At 33.3% G+C, this 23,704-nt stretch overlaps 2 protein-coding genes across 2 annotated transcripts; both read left to right on the top strand.

Moving 5' to 3' along the window:
* Positions 1-8,643: 8,643 nt before the first annotated feature.
* Positions 8,644-15,280, top strand: LOC143577520 (putative E3 ubiquitin-protein ligase ARI8). The gene is made up of 15 exons (XM_077061333.1): positions 8,644-8,845; positions 8,925-9,049; positions 9,127-9,232; positions 9,339-9,429; positions 9,998-10,170; positions 11,070-11,174; positions 11,279-11,367; positions 11,439-11,546; positions 12,089-12,179; positions 12,287-12,376; positions 12,612-12,659; positions 14,168-14,239; positions 14,400-14,499; positions 14,581-14,707; positions 14,809-15,280. Exons 1-15 carry the CDS (start codon positions 8,681-8,683, stop codon positions 15,044-15,046), a joined length of 1,728 nt encoding a protein of 575 aa, XP_076917448.1. The 5' UTR covers positions 8,644-8,680; the 3' UTR covers positions 15,047-15,280.
* A 2,706-nt stretch (positions 15,281-17,986) lies between these two features.
* On the top strand, positions 17,987-22,781 carry LOC143577601 (uncharacterized). Its single transcript, XM_077061390.1, has 7 exons — positions 17,987-18,247; positions 18,351-18,386; positions 19,152-19,209; positions 19,304-19,404; positions 19,566-19,610; positions 20,693-21,160; positions 22,579-22,781. Exons 1-7 carry the CDS (start codon positions 18,116-18,118, stop codon positions 22,747-22,749), a joined length of 1,011 nt encoding a protein of 336 aa, XP_076917505.1. The 5' UTR covers positions 17,987-18,115; the 3' UTR covers positions 22,750-22,781.
* The last annotated feature ends 923 nt before the right edge of the window (positions 22,782-23,704 follow it).

Here is a 23,704-nt window from a genome sequence, read left to right as displayed (position 1 = left end):
TTTTATCATTTTTTTTTCAACGACACACATCATCTACCGGATATACAATTTGAAGTCCAAAATATATATGTAACATTTGTCAATTTCGGGTTATTTTATACTTGTATTCTTAATGTAAACCCGACCCGTTTTATATCCCGAACCTTTCGATATTATCAAAATGATGAATTGTATGTTAAATATTTGTTTTATAGTTGTTGAATAAAAAAAACACCCTTTTCGGTTCTTAAAATTCCCCGAAAACGCTCAAAACGAACTCCAGGGACTAAAACTACCAAAATGGAGACTTGAAGGACCCATTTGTAGTTTGTACTTCTTGGGTCTATAACCAACCCATTTTCATGAAACACCCTTTATGAAAGACCCATTCAACTTACTCTATATATACACACCCATCTTCTTCATTTGTGCTTGCTCATTTCTTCATTTCTCTCTCAAATTCTTGAATTCTAAGGTTGTTCTTCATAAGCTAATCTTTCATTTTAACTAACTTCTCAACACTTAAAGCTTGATGTTACAACATATATATAATATACACTCCTTGTTTACCTTCGGTCTTTCATTTCTCCGGTCTCGGCCGGTTGAAATGTCGGGCTAGTAAGGCAAGGTTACATGGAGGACTTTGTAGTCCTTGTTTATATATTTAACAAATCTAACCATATAACTTGTTATACTTGCTTAACTTCTACATATTTTACTTTATTGTTCATATTTGTCAAGTTCCATGGTATTGGGTATGTGGTGACTAGCCTCGGTTTCATCCCGAGTTGAGAACCGAACCAAAAACCGAACTTTTGTTTAAAAGCATTATTGTTAACTTTTTGAATGTAAAACTTGAGTATATTATTTATAAGTTATTTTACAAGTTCCATGGTAATTGGGTATGTGGTAACCATCCTCGGTCTTATTCCGAGTCAAGGACCGAACCAAAAACCGAACTTTTGTTTAAAAGCTTTATTGTTAACTTTTTGAATGTAAAACTTCAGTATTATTATTTATAAGTTATTTTACAAGTTCCATGGTAATTGGGTATGTGGTAACCATCCTCGGTCTTATTCCGAGTCAAGGAACGAACCAAAAACCGAACTAAACCGAGTTCACTTGCTTAAGACACACAAGTGTGTTTTTAGCCACCAAAACTCATATTTTTCTTCAAGATTATATTTTAAATCAATTTTAGTTAGTTTCTAAACATACTTGGCATGTCGGTAACCAACTTGATCTTATAATAAGTTCAAACCGATAAGGTCGTATACTCGCTTAACGAACGTTAAGGTTCTTCACAATATAACTACATACTTGGTTAAGTCTATTTTGATTTTATTGAGTTATCTCATAACATTTATTATTTTGGGAAGTTAACTGTGAGCTTGGTCAATTATCAAGTCTCGAACCGACAAACCCGAACACTCGTTTAAAACCTCGTTTTGGTATTCTTATAACCAAATGTTTTGTAATATCGCATTTTAACCCACATTATTACTTAACATAGGTTGAGTAAAAAAAAAGAAAAAAACCAATGAATAGAATACCGAGACCCGGTTTCGAGTAAATTTATTTTACAAAACTCGTTTCTTTAATTTCTCAAATATTTACATTTTAAATCCTAAACTTTATTTATTTACTTTATTTGTCATGTATTTTATTTTAAACCCTTCCAAGACTACCTACTAACACAAGACCCGTTTAATATAGGTCTTGCTCGTTAAACCGATCTCTCCGATTATTCACGACACTGTCTTTCAAGTTACTTGTTAATGTGAGTACTTTCTCATCCCCCGTTTTCCATCTTTCGTTTTGGGGGTGACATTGCATACTTATTCAAATTCAAATGATTTATACTTGAGTCTTAAACCACAACACGTAGTGTATATGTTTACTTAAATAAATGCTCGATTTGGTGTTATATGCTTTAGATGATTATGTGCAAATTCTTGAATGTTAAGGCGGGTAGCCTCTTGAATGCTAAGGTGCGCCTCATCAAAGTATGATCATACGTTAATTCCGAGTATATATGGTATCCCCATATAGAAAGGTGTCGTCAATGTATTCTTATTGACGATTTCATTATTGTCGTCAATGTATTCTTATTGATGGTTTTATTATCTAAATTGTTGCTATTATTTATTGTTTTCATATACTAGTTGTGGATTTCATACTATATACTTATTGTCCAAAACTATGAAAATTGCTCACCAACCTTCGTGTTGACAAACTCTATTTTATGCAATGTTACAGGTTTGATGTTAGCTTGATTGGATTACTTGAAGAAACTTATTATCTTGGCTTTAGGATATTAGAAAATAAAAGAACAAGTTATTTGTTTATCTATCTATTTGCATTTTGTATAAACAATTGTTGTGTTATTTATGATGATATGAATTTAAATGAGTTGTTTAAATATTTTAACTTTATAGTGTCATTGTGCAATGAGCAATCATGTCGCGCCTCGATGTTTCCGCCTTCATTGGTCGGGGTGTGACAATATAACCCTTTATTCGGTAACTAAAGAGGTACCGCTCATCCGTCTCATTTAGCTTAAATAACAAACATGAACAAAGTTTTTTGTTTATTAAGCTTGAATAACGAATATAAACAAATTTTTTCGTTTACTTAGCTTAAAAAACAATCATCAATTTTTTTTATTTTTTTTTGTTTATTAGCTTAAAAAACGAAAATGAACAATTTTTTTTGTTATTTAGCTTGAATAACAAGCACAATCAAATCTTTTCGTTTATTTAGCTTAAAAAATGAACATGAACTAATTTTTTTTTTGTGTTTATTTAGTTTGAAAAACGAACATAAACAATTTTTTTTTACATTTAATAAAACGAATGAACATCAGTATACATCTTGTTCGTTTATATTTGTTTGTGAGTATTTGTTTACGTTTATTCATTTAACTTAATTTAGAGCATTCTCAGTCAATTCTCCATCTTCATCTCTATAATTACACTAAAAACACTATATTTTCTCTTTCATTTTCAATTAAATAATATATTTTTGTACTTTTATCATTACCTTTTCTATCTCCTTTATTCACAACCACTTAAAAAAACATTATAAAATTATAGAGGTGAACAGTGCGTTTAATCCAAATTTAACCATAAACAATAATATTTTCTCTCTTCTTCTTACAACCACTTTTACCATCTCTAAATTATGGAGAACTTCTTCACATAATTTGAAGAACCCACTCTGAATACTCTTATGTTTCTTTAAGTTCTCGTTATGTTTAATTGTTTATAGAAATCAACTCTTTAATATTTTACAATAAATATCGTCTTATTTTTCATTATTACAATATTTTGTCTAACTGTGTTCAGAAACACACGTGGCATTTGTGTGTATGTAACCGACCGTAACATTATCCTAATCTACATCCAAAGTCTCATGTTACGAACTTTATTATTCCATGTGTCTTCATCAACAGGGTTCGGTACAAAGTACAAACGGTGTAAATGTGTAATTTATGCGCCACAACGTTAGCGCATTTAGCACCCTTTTTTTTCTTCAAAGTTAAAGTTACACACGCGCCAGCTTACGATTGGTTGTTGATATTAGCTGTCGGCGGGAAAAATAATACGAGGTAGACGTGTCATAGGCCCCTTGAGTACGTGCACTATTTGAACAACCCGAAATGTAGTTAAAGCATTTTCAATCGGTTCTTGAATTTACGTAAGTGTATTATTTAATTTTTAAAGTATAGTTTTAAGTGTTTGTGAGTAGAATAGAAAGAAAAATTTATAGTTTATTGTTAAATTTGGAGAAACAATGTTTCTATTCTAAAATTTTTTAATATTTTTTAAGTGTCTGTGAGTGAAGAAAATAAAAAGGGTAATGATAAATGTATACAAAACATTATTTTATTGAAAATTGGAGAGGAAATGTATCGATTTTTATGGTAATTTTAGAAATGTATATGAAGAATGGATTGAAAATGCTCTTATATTGTTAAAAGTATAAACATATTTCATAAACTAGACTAAAATAATATAAAGTAATTGAAGTTTATAAAAATACTAGTTTTAGAGCCCGTGTTACACACGGGATAATTCAAATTATAAAATTATAAGTAAAACAAATAATTACATGGCGTATATGAAAAAAAATGTATTACATTTATGCTTGTATCTATACAGTGTGTACATAACTTGATTTTATTTATATCACAAAATGGTTTTTTTTTAATGAACTTAATAAAAAAATGTCCGTGCAAAATCGTACCCGTAATGCTTCTTTCTATTGAAAAATTCATTCTCGGTGTCATATATGTATAATTGAAAGAATTTTGGTTATGAACCAATTTTGAAAATAAGACTTCTCATACGATAATAGTTCTAACCACTCAGACTAAATACAAAAGACGCGTTACCTTTATTGATATATTTATCAATTTACCACCCATCAAAAGAAAGTAGGATATTAAATTGTAACAATGGATGTTCTTCAAGAACTATGTTTTTCTGAGCCACACCATAAAAAATATTTTGATAAGCTTCAGAGGGCTTATCGACTTTGTCATAATGACAACATAAAAAATAACATGTTAACCCATTCAATTTTGTGAATATTTTGTTTTTTTTATCATAGTTTTGCATGACATGCTTCCCATACAACGTTCTGATCATCATTGAAGGAAAAATTAATGTTGACATGAATATTTGAAATTTGATAAAAGTTAGAAGCATTGATAAGGGGTGGCATGTCGAAAGTGTTCGCATCTTTTCTTAAGTTTTAATAATTAAGGGAAAGTTAGTCAATTTACCAAATCCCGAACCTTTTGATTATTTCAAAAAATGCCCTTAAAAATAAACTTGAAACCCGAATCATGTTTAAAATTCTAACTTTCATACTTTTGATATTTTAAAGTCAACACTTTGAACCCATAACAAATTTGACGACAAATCTATTTTGCATTCTCAAACTTTTAAAAATACCCAAAATTTTCATTTTTGACCCGTAACAAAATTTGACCTAAATGTAGTTAAATTGTAACAAACAATCTATTTACCAACTTTTGACCCATAAAATCAAATTTAACTTCCACAAAAAAACCAAAACAATTTTCATTTGAGAAACATGATTTGTTGTTGATTTTTGGAAATCACCAAGTATTTTGAAATATATAGTAAAATAATATGTTAATATTTATATTTATATTTATAAAAATATATAGATATTATATAAATATAGTGTAAAAGGAAAGTGAATAATTATTGATTTATTACATATATTAGAGTATATTAGTTTTGGAGGGAAAAAATTGTAAGAATTAATCAAAACATGACAAGTATCTCCATTTATTTTACTTTATTATAATAGGTAGATTGGGTTAATGAGGATATTTTTATAAAAATTCGATGTTTAAAATGACCACCTAAAAACAAGTTTTATAAAATCAAAAAACTTATATATAGATAGAACTTTATTTAACAAATCAAATATGTTGGGACTATTTATAAAAAAAAGAGAAAAAAAAAGACGATGATGAGAATACTTACCCATGTTAAAGATAACACGTGAGAAGAAATATCCTTTGTGCATGATACCTCTCGAGTCATATGCAAGAAGATTTAGACAAATGATGAATAGTGCTCGTTTGTGAGATAAGGCAAATTTCACAATTAATAGATATCGGTACTTAAATCGTTTTAGTTTTGGCACAATTTTTAACCCTAAAACATGAGTCAAATGTTTGAAGTCACTTATCAAATAAGTGGTATCATTTGATGCTTTATAAGATGTTATTCATGAGTCAAGTGATTAGAGACATGCTTGTAAAACTCAAAAATAAGAAAATAAAAAAAGAGACCAAATCATGAAAAAAAAGACAAGTGATGTCATCACGTTCACGGTCGAACCGAACAACCACAATGGTTCCTAAACATTTTGAAAGGTATTTTTTTCACATTATATAAGCAATCCATCATCCCACATTTGACCCAACTTGTGTTTACACTTAAACCATCAAATTTGAAGTAGTTTTCTTAGTGATATCATGCTCCACAAACATATTTAAACTAAGAGATGGATCAAAGATTAGTAAGAGAGTACATGTTTATAGCACTTGTAAAATCCACAAACACTTTATATTGTATTTTCGAGTGATGGTCCCTACCAATGTTGTGAAGAGTATGTAAAAACAATACATCAAATTTAGCCCAACTTGTATTTTCGAGTGATTATCACTACCTTAGTTAGCGAGAAGTGTAGTTAGTAGTCTCTACCTACGAGAGATTAAGATAAATTGTCACTAAGTTAAGTTGTATTTGTATTCAAATGTTGAAACTAAGTTTATAGCTATATTAGTATCAAATGTTCAAACTAAAATCTAAAGTGCGTAGAGATTGTTATAGTAATATTCAAATGTTGAAACTAAGTTTTGTAGTGTTGATAAACAAAGTGATGCTTATAAATAAGAAAAATTTTGGAATGCATTTTTTGCATACTGAAAGAGTGTTGTTGAGTCTTTTAACACTTAGGTGCTATGTGTATATGACTCTCATACAACTGAACCAAAATTTATAAAGTTAGAACTTGTATAAATCAAAATTTACAAGTTTAAATGAAGTTTAGAAATATAAAAAGGTCACAAAATATATTTAAGACTTTTAATTCTCATAATACAAATGCGCTTTTATAAAAAATAAAATAAAAACCTTCTATAAATGAGCAAAAATCTAAAAGAAATCCTACTTAACAAAAAGTTTTCAAATCTAAACCCAAGAAAAAAAAAAGATTATTTAATCAAATGAGGAAGTTCACAACTCTCTATATGAAGAATACAAGATTACTGATTTATTTCCTTGTAATGAAAAATACCTTGCATTTTAAGCAAATATCACCATCAGAGGACCAAAGAAGTCAATGTATGGTGGTTTAACCTAACCAACATCTACTCGATCCAAAGAAGTCATCATGTTTTCACGTGGTAAATCATGTTTAACCCTATAGTTATTATGCTTATCGCTGCAATTACCTTGAGGAAAAAACCAATAAACCATAGATATACGATAGTGTAGGAAAGAAAACAAGCGTGAATTGAAGAGCAATTAAGCACTCATTAAGACTTAAGAGTCTCGTATTTGACCATAACTTAAGACTATTTGTTATGGTTCATTTTCATCATTCTTCCTTATTTGTCGCGTCTACGTTGCCTTACCGCGAACTCAATTTTTCCTCCATCATTCAATCTCACCACTCAACCCCTGCTATGGTTCATTCTCTCATTCTACATCATTATCCATAATTATATTATTTAATAATATAAAGAAATGAAAAAAAGAAAAAAAAATTCACTGGAAGGAGTAGGGAATGACCCGTGTGACCACCCTCGTTCCCCTCAATTCACACGCAACCATTTGGGGGCGCCACGGTATTTCTCCTTTACTTTTGAAGGAGGGATGATGCCACGACGGACAGAGGGTCTTATTACCCATACTTCATAGCTTAACAATACACACAACTAAGAGAAGATAACCCAACTTCTACACTTGAACTCTAGAGAACACACCAAGTGAACTTCTACCACCCTCATGTCTTTCTGCTTGTATACCCGAGAAAAACTTGTACCATGATTTATGAGTTTTAATAATCTGTAAATATTTATTTATTGCGGGAAATAATTTCTTATTCATCAATCTAATAGTAATTATTCACAATGTTATAGAATGGTATGACTACATGTTGTACATCTCTTAGACTGTTCATTACGGAGGGCTCCCCCGCTTCTTCACGTCACCGCCATTTAAGAAATGAGACCTCAAAACCCTTTTTCATAAAGCCCTGTTGCGGTTTAAAGTCCCATTATATATATGTGTGTGTGTGCGCGCGCGTGCGTGTGTGTGTGGATGGGCGGGTGCGTGCGCGCTTGTGTGAGAGAGAGAAGCACATGGGTCCCACCACCCCTCCCCATGCCGGCCATCTTCACCAAGCCCCCCCCCCCCCAAGCTACCCCTCGGCGGTGTTTGGGGCTTCAAAGCCCCTCCAAGCTGTCCTTAAGTCGCCCACTAGTTACTTCATATGGTATATGAACAAATTGTACTTTTAACCTCTACCCCTATATGTCTATATGCGTTAAAATTATTCGATCAAATGAATAAAAAAACGGAACAAAATACTACATAAACACTAGTTTGTTTTTAAATTTTAAATCTCCAAGGTAGCGAACTTAAAATCTTCCGTACATTAATCCCTAAATTTTAAATCTTTACCGTTAACCGTCGCTTAAAATCTTCTGTACCACCGTAAGAACCATTACTGTCCTCGATCAAATCAAATCAAATTTGATAAGATATAGACCTAGTTATGACACCCCTTAATGGAAATGAAAAAACACGAAGAGTAATAATATAAATTGACATGGTTTATTGTATACCACAAAGATAACCCTACCGACTACCAAATCCCGATCCGATTAAACCTTCCGATCATTCAATAATCAATCAACATTCAACGTCAAATCCATATTCAATTCATCCTATTGATTTTACAACACTACGAAGACCATCATCCTCTTAATCAAAGCCCTACAAATCATTTCACAATCATTTCCCCTAATTAACCGCTACCGATCACTGATTCTTCAAATTCGTGTTATTTATTTATTTGTTTATAATCAATCGTACGGCTAAAGTAAAACCCTAGGTTTGGACATTGTTAGGGTTTTTTTATTACGATGGATTCGGAGGATGATATGCACGATGCAAATGATGTTGATTCTTATGAGGAGGATTATTACAGCGGTGATGCGATGTATAGTGACGACGATGATGATGCTGGGTATGAGTTTTTGCCTAATGATTCTGATGATTCCGATGACTTCATTGTTAGTCGCCAACAGGTGGATGTAATTTCAATTTTGCGTATTTATTGTATTAATTGTGGAAACAATTGTTGACATGATTTGTTTTATGTTTTAGAAAAATTATACTATATTGAAGGAAGATGATATACGCGAATGCCAAGAGGAGGATATTACTACGATTTGTTCGGTGTTGTCAGTTTCGAGAGATTACGCGTGCATGCTTTTGCGCACTTATAACTGGTACGGGGATCAAGCTTATGAAGAAGTTTGGTATTTTAATGCTGTTGTTGATGTTAAGTTACTTTGGTGTTTTGTAGGAATGTTAGCAATGTTCACGAAGTGTGGTTTGCGGATGAAGATAAAGTTCGGAAGGCTGTTGGGTTGTTGGATAAGGCAGATACTAAGCTGCCGAAAGCCGGAGAGGTATGGTTGGTTGAACTAGTTCAATTTTATATGTTTTTAATTTTTTATACTTTTATGTATTGTCTGAGGTTGTATAATTATGCTGTTATGTTTGTATCTTTTGAAGCTGCCTTGTGGGATCTGCTTTGAATCATATCCACTTCGTAATATTAGCAGTGCTGCGTGTGGTCATCCTTTTTGCAATACATGCTGGACAGGTTTGCCTTTTCCTTTATTTCTTTGAAGTAATTGGTTCTCAGTGCATCGTCTTTAGACTCGGGTTATTTGTTTGTCTCACACTTAATAGAAAGTTGCTCCTTTGATACATGGGAATCATTTGTCAGTTGTTTTAGGGGTGCTTGGATTTGCATTTTGGAACTTATTTGCTAAATAATTGAGATTTGAAGCCGCAATAATCAGTTTTTAACCTTTGGATAAAGTGATTGTGGATTATTTATGAGTCAAATGACTCACATTTTGAAACATCACCTTTCTTCACAAAAAAAATGTTCTTTTAGTTGTTTATCTGTTAATCCTTTAATTATAGCAACTGTGAAACACTCAAAACACCTGACAGTTACAACTTTAAACAACACAAGCACATCCGGGCTCTGTTTATTGGTTGGCTGGTCTTTATTATTGCAAATCACATAATCACTTTCAAAAACATGTATGTTCATGGCATCTGCAAATTTGTTGGATAAGTTATGCTGATTGTATTATAAGTTGTCTCATTATATGGTTACTACTTGAATAAAGATTTTTTGTGTCTTATATTTCTTATAGCCTACATTAGCACATCTATTAATGATGGTCCTGGATGTTTGACATTAAGATGCCCTACTCCCTCATGTGGGGCTGCTGTTGGTGTGGGCATGGTGAATAAGCTGTCTTCTGATGAAGATAAGACGAAATATCAGCGTTACCTTCTTAGATCTTATATTGAGGATAATAAGAAGGTAAATATTAGATGTCTTTATTTTTTAATAATTATGCAAAGTGATGAGGTGCTAGACTTTAAGGAGTGGTTTGAATTTGTGTTTTGGATCTGTTTATCTGACTATCAATTATTAATGTCTGGATAAAGAAATTTTTTAGACTTGTAAATGAACCAAACGAACACGAATGAAGCTTATCCGCATTCGTCTGTTCAACTTTATCGAACAAACGAACGAACAAGAACACTTAAGCAAACAGATTTTCTTGTTTTATGTTTGTTCATTAAGAAAATGAATGTCTTCATGTTCGTTTATTAATATATCTAAACGAATGATTCACGGACATAAGCGAGCGAACATAAACGAACAAACAAAATTACCCTTAAGTTTCTTTGGATTCTCATCCCTAATTTTTTAATCCAGTTCTACATAAACAAAAACATACGATATGCAGATTCTCTCCTATGGTTGCGGCGTCTGAATTTGCTAAATTAATATATAAATGAACATAAACGAACCTAAATGAGCAACACAAATGAAGGTAAGCGAATGTAGTCGAACACTTACGAACACAAATGAACAAACTGCATGTGTTCATGTTTGTTTGTTTAAATTAATGAATGCAATTTTTGTTCATGTATTTTGTTTTCAAATAAACAAACTTCCTGCCAAGCGGCTCACTGAACGTTCGTTTCGTTTACAGGCATTTGATTATTACTAGTTTACCTTTTTCTTCAACCTAATTGGACAGACTAAATACTCATATTTCACAAAACGTCTTACCCCTTTTTCACGAAAAAAGTGCTGTTTGGCTGTTTTATTTTTTAATTTTATAGAAATTCACAATTTGCCAAACCCTGAAAACATATAGTTATGTACTTTCATGCAATTTGATTTTTTTTTTGTGCGCGTATTAATAGACAAAGTGGTGCCCTGCTCCCGGTTGTGACTGTGCCATTGAGTTTGAAATTGGAAGTGGAAACTATGATGTAACGTGCCATTGTTCATACAGCTTTTGTTGGAATGTGAGTGTTAGTTTTTGTGCCAAGTTTATTTATAAATATATATTTATTAATTTATGTATTTGCTTTATAGATGACAGTTTTTTTATCCAATGTTATCATTGTAGTGTACAGAAGAAGCTCATCGCCCTGTGGACTGTGAAACCGTATCCAAGTGGATAAGGAAAAACAGCGCAGAGTCCGAAAATATGAATTGGTAAATGTTATATCTGTTGAATGATATATATTTTTATATTGTTATATTAACATTTGTGTGATGAATATTAGGATTCTAGCTAATTCTAAGCCTTGCCCAAAGTGTAAACGTCCTATTGAGAAGAATCAAGGTTGTATGCACATGACTTGCAACCCTCCCTGCAAATATGAATTTTGCTGGTAAGATTTTGTTTTTTTGTATTGTGTAGACTGAAGTAAACAACTTAAACAAACCGAACGAACACGAATAGAGCATGTTTGTGTTCGTTAAACTTGAACCGAATAAGCGATCGAACACAAACAAGGCTTTCTTGTTTGCGTTCATTCGTTAAGAAAATGAACGTGTTCGTGTTCGTTTATGTTCATCTGTTAACATTATAAACAAATGGTTCACAAACATAGGTGAACATAGAGTCATAGATGAACGAACATAACAAAGCTAAAAAAAGTAACGTGTTGGGCCTATAAATTTATACTCTATAAATTTATATTAAGTTGTAACGAGCCAAAAGTTTAAATGAATATATTAATGAATGAACATAAACAAATGTAAACTAACGAACATAAACAAATTGTAAAGAGCGAAAGTTCATGAAGATACATGAATGAACGAGACTTGTATATAAACGAACTTCTTGCTGAACAGTCCACGAACTGTTCTACAGGCTTATATACTTTTATTATAGTTATGCTATGTTTTCTAAAAATATTTGTACCTGTAGGTTGTGTCTTGGTCAATGGTCAGATCATGGAGAGAGAACTGGCGGCTTTTATGCTTGCAATCGATACGAGTCTGCAAAGCAAGAAGGAGCTGTAATTAAGCTGATCATATTTAAATGCAAACCAATCACGATTTTCCATTTTTCTTTTGAATTTCAACTGTTGATCTTGACATCTTGTATCTTCATTTTCACTTGTAGTATGATGAATCTGAACGCAGAAGAGAGATGGCAAAGAATTCTCTAGAGCGATACACTCATTATTACGAACGCTGGGCTACGAACCAATCGGTATGCTCGTTTCACTGCTTGGTCAATTAGTATTATTTTCTTTGTTTGACCACATGGGTATAGTTGTAATATCTGTGTCATGGTTGATCTGTAAATATATGAAGTTTGACTTCTTACCATTAGATGCTATTATTCTCACTGTATATATATAGCAAGTTAAAGTGAATGCAGTTTTATCACATGCAGATTTATGTAAATTGATATGTAATATTTTGTTTAATGTTGACATTGGCAGTCAAGGCAAAAAGCGCTTGCGGACCTGAATCAGATGCAAACAGTTCATGTAAGTTGATATATATCGTTCTTTTATTGTTTGCACTTTGGAAGATTAAAACAGCAGCACTTTGCAGCTATGCATCTTGCAATAGAGAATACAAGTAGAGTAGAATATATCAAGCTTTTGAACTTGAATTTCTATTTAGCATATAATGGTCAACATAAAGACTTCTTCCTTTGCCTATAAGTATGGTAGCTGCGGCGTTAACTCAATTTGCTTATTTAGAGCTTCAGTTGGAGTTTGCTAATTCGTTGAGAAAATACACAAATGTAGTTATAGCCTCGGCCCAAATGTCTCATTGATGTTGCCATCTCTATAAGGGTTCCCTTGTCTCAGGGAACTCTATTTTGTTGCTGGATCCGTAACATCAGGGACCACTCTTTGGCACCTGATTCTGTAGGAAATTTTCAACTCATTTGAAGTATATTCTTCACCATTGTTAGGTCTAGAACACATAAAGTAGCAAACTTTCTGTAGAAACTTAAGATCCATTTCTTTTAAAGAGATAAGGTAGTTAATACCTAAGTTTGCTAGTTGACCAAGTCACAAATATTTCCATACTAAATGGCGAAAGTATTCGTTGAGCAAACCTAACTTTCAACAACTTTTTTGGATACACAACAAATTCCAGTCACATTTTTTACTATAGCCCCTGAAGCTGCATATTATTTTGAATATAAATTAGAAGACTTTATTCGTCCATCTTCTACTACGCCAATTACTAAATAATAATTAGTGATTACACGTTTCTAGTTTAGGGATTGAAACAAATCCAGGCACATTTTTTACTATTGCCCCTGAAGCTGCATATTACTTTGAATATAAATTAGAAGATTTTATTCGTCTATCTTCTACTACGCCAATTACTAAATACGGCGAGTATAATTAGTGATTACATGTTTCTAGTTTAGGGATTGAAGAACTAGACTTTCTTTCAAGACTTTTTGATTCATTCAAGACTTGATTTCTTGGCAGTTTATATTATGATTTGTTTTCCTATTAGTTTTTTTTTTCTTTTTCATGATAAGCTTTTTTTCTATGTTTCTATGTCAAATTGAGTGATATACAAACTTTTACCAGCTTAGGCTTCGACTAGATGTGTGTGTGTGTGTGTATAAATAAATAATCACGGTTAGTTCACTATAATAGGTGTTGTTAGTATGTGCATAATTAATTAGATTGATATGTAGGAAATTTACATTTGATGCTATTCTTTTTATTTTACTGATAGTATTTTAATGTTAGATTAGTCATAATTTGGTCTACATAATAAAAGTAGATATTATGGGATAGAAAGTCTTAACTCTCAATAGGTGGGTAGTGGGCACTCTCTCAATGATACCATAGTTCTAGAATATTATCAATAAAGTCAAACATCATGTGATTGCAATTTACATGACACATGTTCCACCTTAGTATTTAAAAAACATTTAATATTATTGTTTGGTTGATATTTTTTTTGACTGAGATGTTTTTAAAATTGCTACATATTCAACATATGGTCCTTTTTACAGCTTGCAAAACTTAGTGAGAAGCAGTGCCAACCTGAGACACAATTGAAATTTATTCTAGAAGCTTGGTCACAGGTATGCTTACATTTTAAAATCTTACCCATCTTTTTTTTATATTTGTTATAAATATTTTAAATCTTTGAATAAAATGATTTTAGCGTTTTAGGTGGTTGTATGCGTTATACTTTAAACATGAATGCATTAAACTTTAAATATGTGTGGTTTTATCCTGCAGATAGTTGAATGCAGGCGAGTGCTAAAATGGACCTATGCGTACGGGTATTACCTACCTGAGCGAGAACACGCAAAGAGACAATTTTTCGAGTACTTACAAGGTATGCATAGATCCCCACATCGTGAACAACATTAAATCCTATAATATTTTCTTTTAACGGTTTTGGGATCTGTCATGACAGGTGAAGCAGAGGCTGGTTTAGAAAGGCTTCATCAGTGTGCAGAGAAGGAATTAAATACTTATCTCAACGAAGACGGCTCTCAAGAAGAGTTTAATAATTTCAGAACAAAGTTAGCCGGTTTGACCAGGTAATTGTCGGCTTAATTTTTTGCTGGCTTAACTTTTTGCCATGATCTAATAATCTCGGTTTGACTTATATCTGTTGCTTTGATTTGACAATTTCCAACAGTGTCACGCGCAACTACTTTGAGAACTTAGTTAGAGCACTAGAAAACGGTCTAGCTGATGTGGATGCACACGAGGCATTAAGCAAAACAAGTAGCTCAAAGAACGGTGCAGGAACAAGCAAAACAAAAGGGTCAACCAGAAGCCGGACTGATGATTCAAGTGGGTGGTCATGTGACCAGTGCACTTATATGAACCCAAAGACGGCTACTTCTTGCCAGATATGCAATAAAAGTCGGTGAAAACGGCCCAATAATCATCACCTGCAGTTAGGTGAACTTGACTACATCTGGAAGCAGACATCAAAGGTCTGGTTTGTTGGGAGCTTTCAATTGTGATGCGGGCGTTGGGTGTATATAGGTGGTTTGTTCTGGTGACTCGTTCGTGGTTAAAGATGTAGATTGACCATTGTTGTTTTGAATTGAAGTGATTGTGGATGATTTATGCAACTTAAAGAGTTAAAGTGGGGTGTGTTGATGTTTATTTATAGAAAAACTTGTTTATATGCTCATAACAGAACTGAACCGTGAGTATCTACTAACCGAATTGAACTGTAATTTTTGGTCTTCGGTTATGTTAGGTTATTCAGTTTTTTCTCACCCCAGCGTGTTATCTAGCACCCTCTTGAATCGACTTCTGAGTCTACTACCTAGCATGACGGAAGTTTTAGGCACATTTGTCACCAATGAGGTGAACAACATTTATCTAGTTACTTTTGTAACAACTTTGATGTTTGTTTTGGCACCTGGTTCGGTTCGGTTATGATTATGTTGTTTTTCGCATATTTACAACGAGAAACTACGCTTGGTTCGGTTAGTGATGACAAACAATTTAAATCTTGTTAGGGTTCGGTTAGTGACGACAAACAATTCTAAATCTTGTCAATAACATGTTTTGTTGATGATATCCGATCTTAATAAAATAATTATCATCGATGATCCTTCAATAGTTAAGTTGGTTCAAACCAACTTAACCATTGAAGAATGCGGTTTATACCAAAAACCAAGAAGTCAAGTTTGAATTTCCAAACCAACAAAAACCAATCAATTGTGGGCCTCAACATCTCTTTCACCCATCCATATATATATTTACATTTATAAAATACATTAAAATATTATACATATATACATATTTTTTATATTTATTTAAAAAATTTTGTATTTTTTACGTTTGTGTATTTTTTACGTAACGAAAAGTTTAACAATTAAATTTTTTAATGGCTAGTTTTTTAACGACTAGTTTTTTAACGATTATTATCTTTTTTACAACGCTTAATTCGAATAAAAAAATATTACAAGATTTCCTAGAAAAAAAAAACGTTACAAGAAGCCCTACAAAAAAAGAAACGTTACAAGAAGTCCTAGAAAAAGGTTACAAGAAGTCCTAGGCATTACGTAACAATGAAACTCATCATGGACCGACATATGATTTCCAAGCGTACATGGAACAGTTCAGGGATTTACGTAACAATGAAACTCATCATGCACTTCGAAATGATTTAATGGAATATTTGTGGACGGTTAAGAATAATAATAATTCATAGGTTTTATTATTAGGCAAAAGCGTCAAATTATCTCTCTTTCATTTCGTTAGAATAATTGTCATTTTAAGTTATCTAATTTTTTTTGTTTATTTATTTGTTATATTTTTTGTTAATCTATTTTTTACTAAATTTTTATTATATTGCTATTTATTTAAATAAAAATTAAATATTATAGTATTGTGAAATTCTTATTTAATTAATAATGATTTTAAATATTGAAATACATCTAAAATTAATTCTAATAGTTTGTTAAAACTTACTATAAAGAGATTTCAATTATATATCTTAAAACATAATTTTATAATTCTTAAATCTTAATTATTTGTTATTTATAACTTTTAAATCTTCATTATTCTATTTCATTAATGAACGATGACATTCAAAATACAAATCTTCATAAAACTTATGGTTTACAAACATGTTGAGTTCATTAAAGTAACATAATACATAAATTACTATCCTAGTTTACTCTATTAAATATCAATTATACTTTTATTGGCACATTTAAAACATAACTATTTTCAACTTTATAGATGAAGAAACCCCTTAAAAATCGAATAAACACTCATACTAATTATTACTAATATAACAAATAAGAAGTTTGGTGCCGCAAGTGCCCTATTGGGGCCACTTGATGGCACTGAACTGGTCCGTAAATTTTGTTTTTGTTTTTTAGTTCAGCACCGTAACGAACGCTGACCGAACGCCAATTCTTTTAGTTCCGGTATCATAACAAACATGACGGAAACCGACCGAATTCCTGTAGACTCACCGCCTCAACGCCCAGGATCGACAACGGTCGGGTTTTATCAGTATTCGAGTTTTACCGACCGACGCCACCACATTGGTCCACCTCATTTTTTATAATTTTATTTGTTTTATTTTTTGTTTTAATTCCGGTACAATAACGCATGTCACTGAAACTGACCGAATTCGCGTCGATTCGCCGGCTCAACGCCTGGTTTTACCACTGTCTGAGTTTTACCGTCCTGTCTGACGTCGGATAAAAAACTAGTTGCATTATAAACTAGTTGCAACGCGCCTGGTAAAAAACTAGTTCCATTATAAACTATATAAATAAATCGGTCATATAAATTTTTTCCCCCAAATTATTCTTGTTATTATTCTAAAAAGTAGTTATTTACCACCACCAAATCTTAATAATTAGTTTTACCTACAGCAATAATTCCGTGCCATGCACGTGACCCATAACGACTGAAATCCCGTTCCCTCCCCCTGTTTTCATACTACCGGCAATATGTCGTCAACCAACCGCAAAACTAGTTGTCCATATTACCCTCACGTTTCCTCCTAATCTCCATCCTCCACCGCGTTGACCCCCTTTCAATTTTGAAACAGTCAAAGGACATAATCGTCATCAAACTCATAATAATATTCACACACAGACACCAGCTGCCATTTGTAAACGCAAGTCTGTATACGGAACCTTCTGTTCTTCTTTGACCTTTGACGAAACAATTTCTCTACATTTACACTTATTATTATTTATTTCCTTTCATTCAATTCATCGTCTAAACTTGATCATTAGGTATGTTTCTGTTCGTTACTTCCTTCATCGCTTCGATTTTGGTAATTAGGTTTAATTAGGGCTTGAATTGATCTGTTAATGAAATTGATTGATTGGGTAGTTGATTTAGCTTGAGCTTAAACCCTAGTTTACAGTCTACCAGGATTAGATGCTTTTAATTATCTGATCAAGTGGTTGTGGTTACAGTTACAGGTTTAGATTGTTTTGTGTTTGTCTAGAATGCGTGCACCGTCACTGTTTACGCAATGCTTGCCCGGATTGGTGCCGCATGATCGGGTGAATAGTATGTCGGTTGCATTGGATAAGGATACGCATCTGTGTTCGCCGGCTGTCGAAATTATACCAGCTAAGGTAGTTATTTTAGTTTCAGGTTTTTAAATTATATGTTTAGCATAAGTTGATTTCTGTTGCTTTTAACATTTAATTTAAGTATGTGTTATTCTTCTCTATGCAGATGGGATATTATTGGCAAGGAGTAAATGACTTCAAGGTACACTATTTATCATCTTATGTTATCTGTTAGTTGATCGTTAATTAGCTTTTTGATTATTCAAAAAGGGGTAGCAGCGCAGCTTGCTGCCCGCTTGCCTTCTGTTTCGATGTAATCACTACCTTGCTTATTACAATTAAAGTATTGAGGGTATGTTTGGTTGGAGGTAATTGAATGAAAAGGGAATGGAATGGGAGAAGGAATGGAATGAACAAGGGAATGAAATGGTTCATTACCATTCATTTGTCTTGTTTGGTTAACCTATAGGAATGAAATCAATTTTTAATTTTTATTGTTTGGCATCCAAAAAAAATTGTAGAAATGAAATAGAAATAATAAAAAACACTCCTATCATAAAATACATTTTAAACCCCCCCCCCCCAAAAAAAAAACCTACAATGGCGAAGGTGGTAACTCCGGCAACGAAAATGGTGGTGGCGGTGGCGATGGTGGTGGTGGCGGCGGAGTTGGTGGTGGTGCAGATGGTAGTGGTGGTGGTTGCTAGGTGGGGGTGTTATTGAGAAAGTAGGGTAAAAGAGGAGTGGAATGAAAAAAACAGAAGGGGGTGGGAAGGAATGATTTTGATGGAATGGGATTCCATGTGTAATGGATGATTCCATTCCATTGAGCAACCAAACACTACTTTTTTCATTCCCACGTAATGAATTATTCCATTCCTACCATCATTCCTGCATATCAAATGCTACCTGATAGTTGTATGATTAAAGAAAAGTGATTAAATGATTTGCCTGAATTTCTATGCAGGGAAGAGTTAGTGTCTCCAATATTATAGGTTCAGAGTTGACCTCGTCAAAACCTGATGGTAAGCACAATTATAAGTGCGCTTATTTCTGCTGCAAGAACTACGCTTGATTTGTTTACTTTGGAAAATAAATGTTTACTTAATGTTTTTGTAGCATCTTTAAAATCATGGGACAGTTCGTTGGATCTTGTTAACATTCTTAAACATGAGATTAAAGATGGACAGTTAAGCTTTAGAGGCAAAAGGGTGCTGGAGGTATATTACGGTTTTGTTAAAAACTTGATGGTGTAAAATTGCATTAGTTATTTGGCCTGGTCTATAAACCACATCAAGATTCCCCTATGATAATAGTGTCATTTCTTAAAGCTTACTCTATATTATGAATTTGATAATTTTTCTCTTTTATGTTTTTCCAGCTTAGCTGCAGCTATGGAGTTGCAGGGATCTTTGCTTGTCTTAAGGTACATCAGTTGCTAAGGAATTTGTAGATTTGGGGTAGGGGTGCTAAACGGGTTGTGTTGATGGTTTCCGACGGGCCAAACCTGACATGACCCCGAAAGTTTGACACAACTCAAACTAGAACGAATCCAAAAATCGTGATTTGTATTAGAAATATGAACCCGAACATGACACGAATACTCGTGGGTTGACATGAACACAACACGTTTAGCCCAAATTTTATTTTTTTTTTATTTTTTTCCCACATATTAATACATTAATGTCACAATTTTACAACAAAAAATATAAATTCATATAAAACAATTATAATTTAGTTATAATCTTATGTTAGTCTCTCTTTTAAGTTTTAAACTTTGGAATAAATTCCCAACTAGTTTAATTTATAACATAAAGTACATTTTAAAGATATAAACTTTAAATAACAGTTAACGGATCAACCCGCGAGCCGGGTTGACACAAACACCAGGGCCGTCTCCGAGGATTTAAATACCTTGGCCAAGCCGAAATAAAAAGGCCCGTAGGCCCTAACGAATAACGAAATATGCACGCTAATTTTTTTAAACGACGATTAACGTTATAACAATCGGCTGCTATTTCTTTTATTTTTTATTAGATTTTAATTTTTTTAGTTTGGGCCCAATAACTTAAACTTGGTTAAGTGGATAAAAAGAAGTTTTGGGCCCAATAATTATAAGATGATCAAGATCCAATCATATTTTATAAGGTTTATATTTTTTAATATATATAAGAAGGTTTTGACCCCCCTAAATTTATGGGTCTCGGCGGACAGTCCGGCTCGCACACCCCCGTGCCGGCCATGACGAACATGAACCGTTTTGCTAAACGGGTTCGACCAGAAATTAACCCGTACCGTTTAGACGCTCCTAATTTGGGTGGTGCTATATATGAAACGAGTCAAATATAAAAGTTAGCTAAAGGGGAACATGTCAAACGGCCCGAATGGGTTGAGATCGTTGTCTATTTATAACACATAGTCACATAGAACCTCTTGACTCTTTTTATTCAAAGATTGAGATTCTTCCTGCAATTCTGTATATGCGCTTAAATTTGTGACACATTACAGGGAGCTTCTACCGTACACTTTCAAGATTTAAACGCAGAAACTGTACGATGCGCAACTATCCCAAACGTTATGGTCAATCTTGAGCAGGCTCGGGAAAGACAAATTCAGCAGCCCGAAAGTCCACTTACTCCATCAAGGCAAATTCTCTCTCCTGCAGTACACTTTTATGCTGGAGATTGGGAAGAACTTTCTGGAGTCTTGTCGGTTGTGAAGAACAATGTTCTAGAAGTTTCACCAACAAGGAACCTTAGCTTCTCAGAAGATGATTTTATTGACGCGTATAGCAGTCATGATGGTAGCATCAATGGTCAACAAACTCCTTCCCGAAAGTCAACGAGGCTTTCTGGAAGTAGAGTGTGGGAGAGTGCTAATTACACTGATATTGGGGAAGGTTATGATGTCATATTGATGACTGTTATTCCACATTCAACAACTTCTTTGAAAAAACTGTATGCACTAATTAAAAAGGTTAGTTTTGTTACTCTCTTATCTCTTTTAGGCATGTAAACGAACCAAACATTCAGTGAAGCGTTCAGCTGCAAGTTCGTATATTTAATAAACCGAACAAACACAAACAACGCTTTTGTTCATTTAGTTAAACGAATGAGCATGAACATATCAGTTAAGTTTGTGATCGTTTGTTCGTTTACGTTCGTTAGTTTAAGTTTGCTAGTTTGTATATTCATTTTAGTTTAGGTACATTACAAATTAGTCTATTTTTATGAAATTAAAATATTAGGGGTGGCAAATGGGTTGGGTTGGGTCGAAATGGGTCATGGGTCGGAACGGGTTAGGGTCGAAACGGGTTAGGGTCGGAATGGGTCAACTAAAAAAGGGTTGTTTTGGTCCGGGTCGGAACGGGTTAGGGTCAAAAGGTTCGGGTCAGAACGGGATTCGGATCGTTTTTTTTTTGAAGAACGAGGGCAAAGGCGGAAACATTTTTGTTTTTTTACATTTTTCGTTTTTTATTTATATTTTGAGTTATGATTTTTTTATTCATCTTTTTGAATTTTTTTTGGAAGGGTGTTTATTGTTAATAAAAACCCCTCCAAAAAATATTCAAAAAATGAATAAAAAAATCATAACTCAAATAATAAATCAAAAACGAAAAATGTAAAAGAACCAAAACGTTTCCTCCGTTGTCCTCGTTCTTCAACCGAGAAATGAATTGAAACCGAAAGTTGACGAAAACGAAACACAAACCAAAACTGAACCGAATTGATCGAAACTGAAAAATCGGTCAAAACAAAACTAAAAAACTGAAGCCGAACAGAAATGAAACTGAAAAAACAGACCACAACGAAACAAAAGGCCGAAAACGAATCCGAAACCGATAAAAAACAAACAAAAGAAACCAAAATCCAACCCGTCTGGTGCTCCGAAACCGACCAAAAAGAAACAAAGGAAACTGAAACCCAACCCGTCCAGTGCGAAAACTCGTGTCGGCTTGAAACTTAAACCGAACTCGTTCCAATCCAAAACCCGTTTCAACCCTAGCTTGCCACTTTTCGTTAAGACACTAACCCACATTGAAACATTCATCAAATTTGTCGACCCATTTTGACCCGAAAATAAGGTGGAATTTCAAGTGACCCATTTTGACCCATCTTATTAAAATCTATGACCCAAACCAACCCATGATTTTTAAAACAACCCAAATTGACCCATTTGAAATGGTTTGGGTCAAGATTGCCACCCCTATAAAATATCATCCTTTACAATTTTGTCTAGTTTATAATTTTTTTAGGCGCGAATTGATGCTCATCTTTACTTTTAATTGTTGTTCGCTCAATTATGTTCGTTCATCTATGTTCAGTTGTGTATGTTCGTTTATGTTCGTGAATTGCTCGTTTATGCACAAAATTGACTAATATGTCTTTATGCAGTGCTTGAAGCCTCCATATGGAGTATTATTTGTAGCCACAAGAAAACATTATGTTGGCTTCAACAGTGCGGCGCGACAGTTGAAGAGTTTAGCAGATGAAGAGGGCATTTTTGGAGCTCATTTAATTAAAGTAACAACAGACACGGAAATATGGAAATTCTTTCTCAAATGAGTAAGATTACTATTAGATTGTTAATCTTCATTTTATTTAATCATCATCGCCTTTGTTAGGTTTACATGTCTAGGATATTTGCTTATATGTTCGTTATCTTTATACATACCGCCTTCATTACATGACCATACTAGGCTTCCAATTCTGTTGCCTTGTGTTTTCCCTCCAATACCTCATTTTTTAAAAAGTTATTTTTTCAATTTGTAAATTGTAATACTTAGGAATTATGTTAGTTCTTTTATTGATACAATAGCTGTATTTTTTCTTTTTTGTAGAAGGATAGTGTTCAACTTTCAAATGTATAACATCGATTTTTTTAAACATTTGGTATTTTGAATTTTGATGCTTCATCATGTTTTGAATCTTTGATATATTTTTGGTAACCCATAAGCATGCATTGAGTTTAAGCAATTGATATTCATGACTCATTCTTGTAGAAATGCGTTGATTTCAGTATTTTTGTTTGATTATGGGTTCATTTGGCCCTGCTCAAAATATACAGTGGGTAGGCCACTCTTACAAACATGATGCTAACTTAGAACAGGTCCAAATGGCCAACACCACCTTCCGCTATTGCTTGCCACTCTGCCGCCATCAACAGCACCACCACTAAGCCCAGGAAAATGGGCGGGTCTGGTGGGGTTAGGAAACGGGTCAAAATGGGTTCAGGTTAGACCAGGTTTGGGTCAAAACAGGTTCTGAGCAAATTGGTTTCGGGTCAAAATGGGCCCTTTTTAAAAAGGCATCAATTTGGTTTGGGTCACAACGGCTTCTAACCAAAATGGATTCGGGTTGGAAATAGACGTTTTACAAGAAAATAAAAATTAAAAGTAGTTTCACCGGCTATATCTTTATGGCGGCTAGTGGTGACAGATGAAGGTGGTGGCAGTGGCGATGATGCGCCGATGCCGGTGGTGGGGGTCGTGTCGCAGTCGTGCCTGCGGAAGCGGACTCG

Source organism: Bidens hawaiensis, unplaced genomic scaffold (assembly GCF_021521415.1).
Source record: "Bidens hawaiensis isolate Kalapana, Puna unplaced genomic scaffold, B.hawaiensis_p1.1 tig00001461_1, whole genome shotgun sequence".
Classification (NCBI taxonomy): Eukaryota; Viridiplantae; Streptophyta; class Magnoliopsida; order Asterales; family Asteraceae; genus Bidens; species Bidens hawaiensis.
This window is presented reverse-complemented; position numbering and strand designations above follow the sequence as displayed.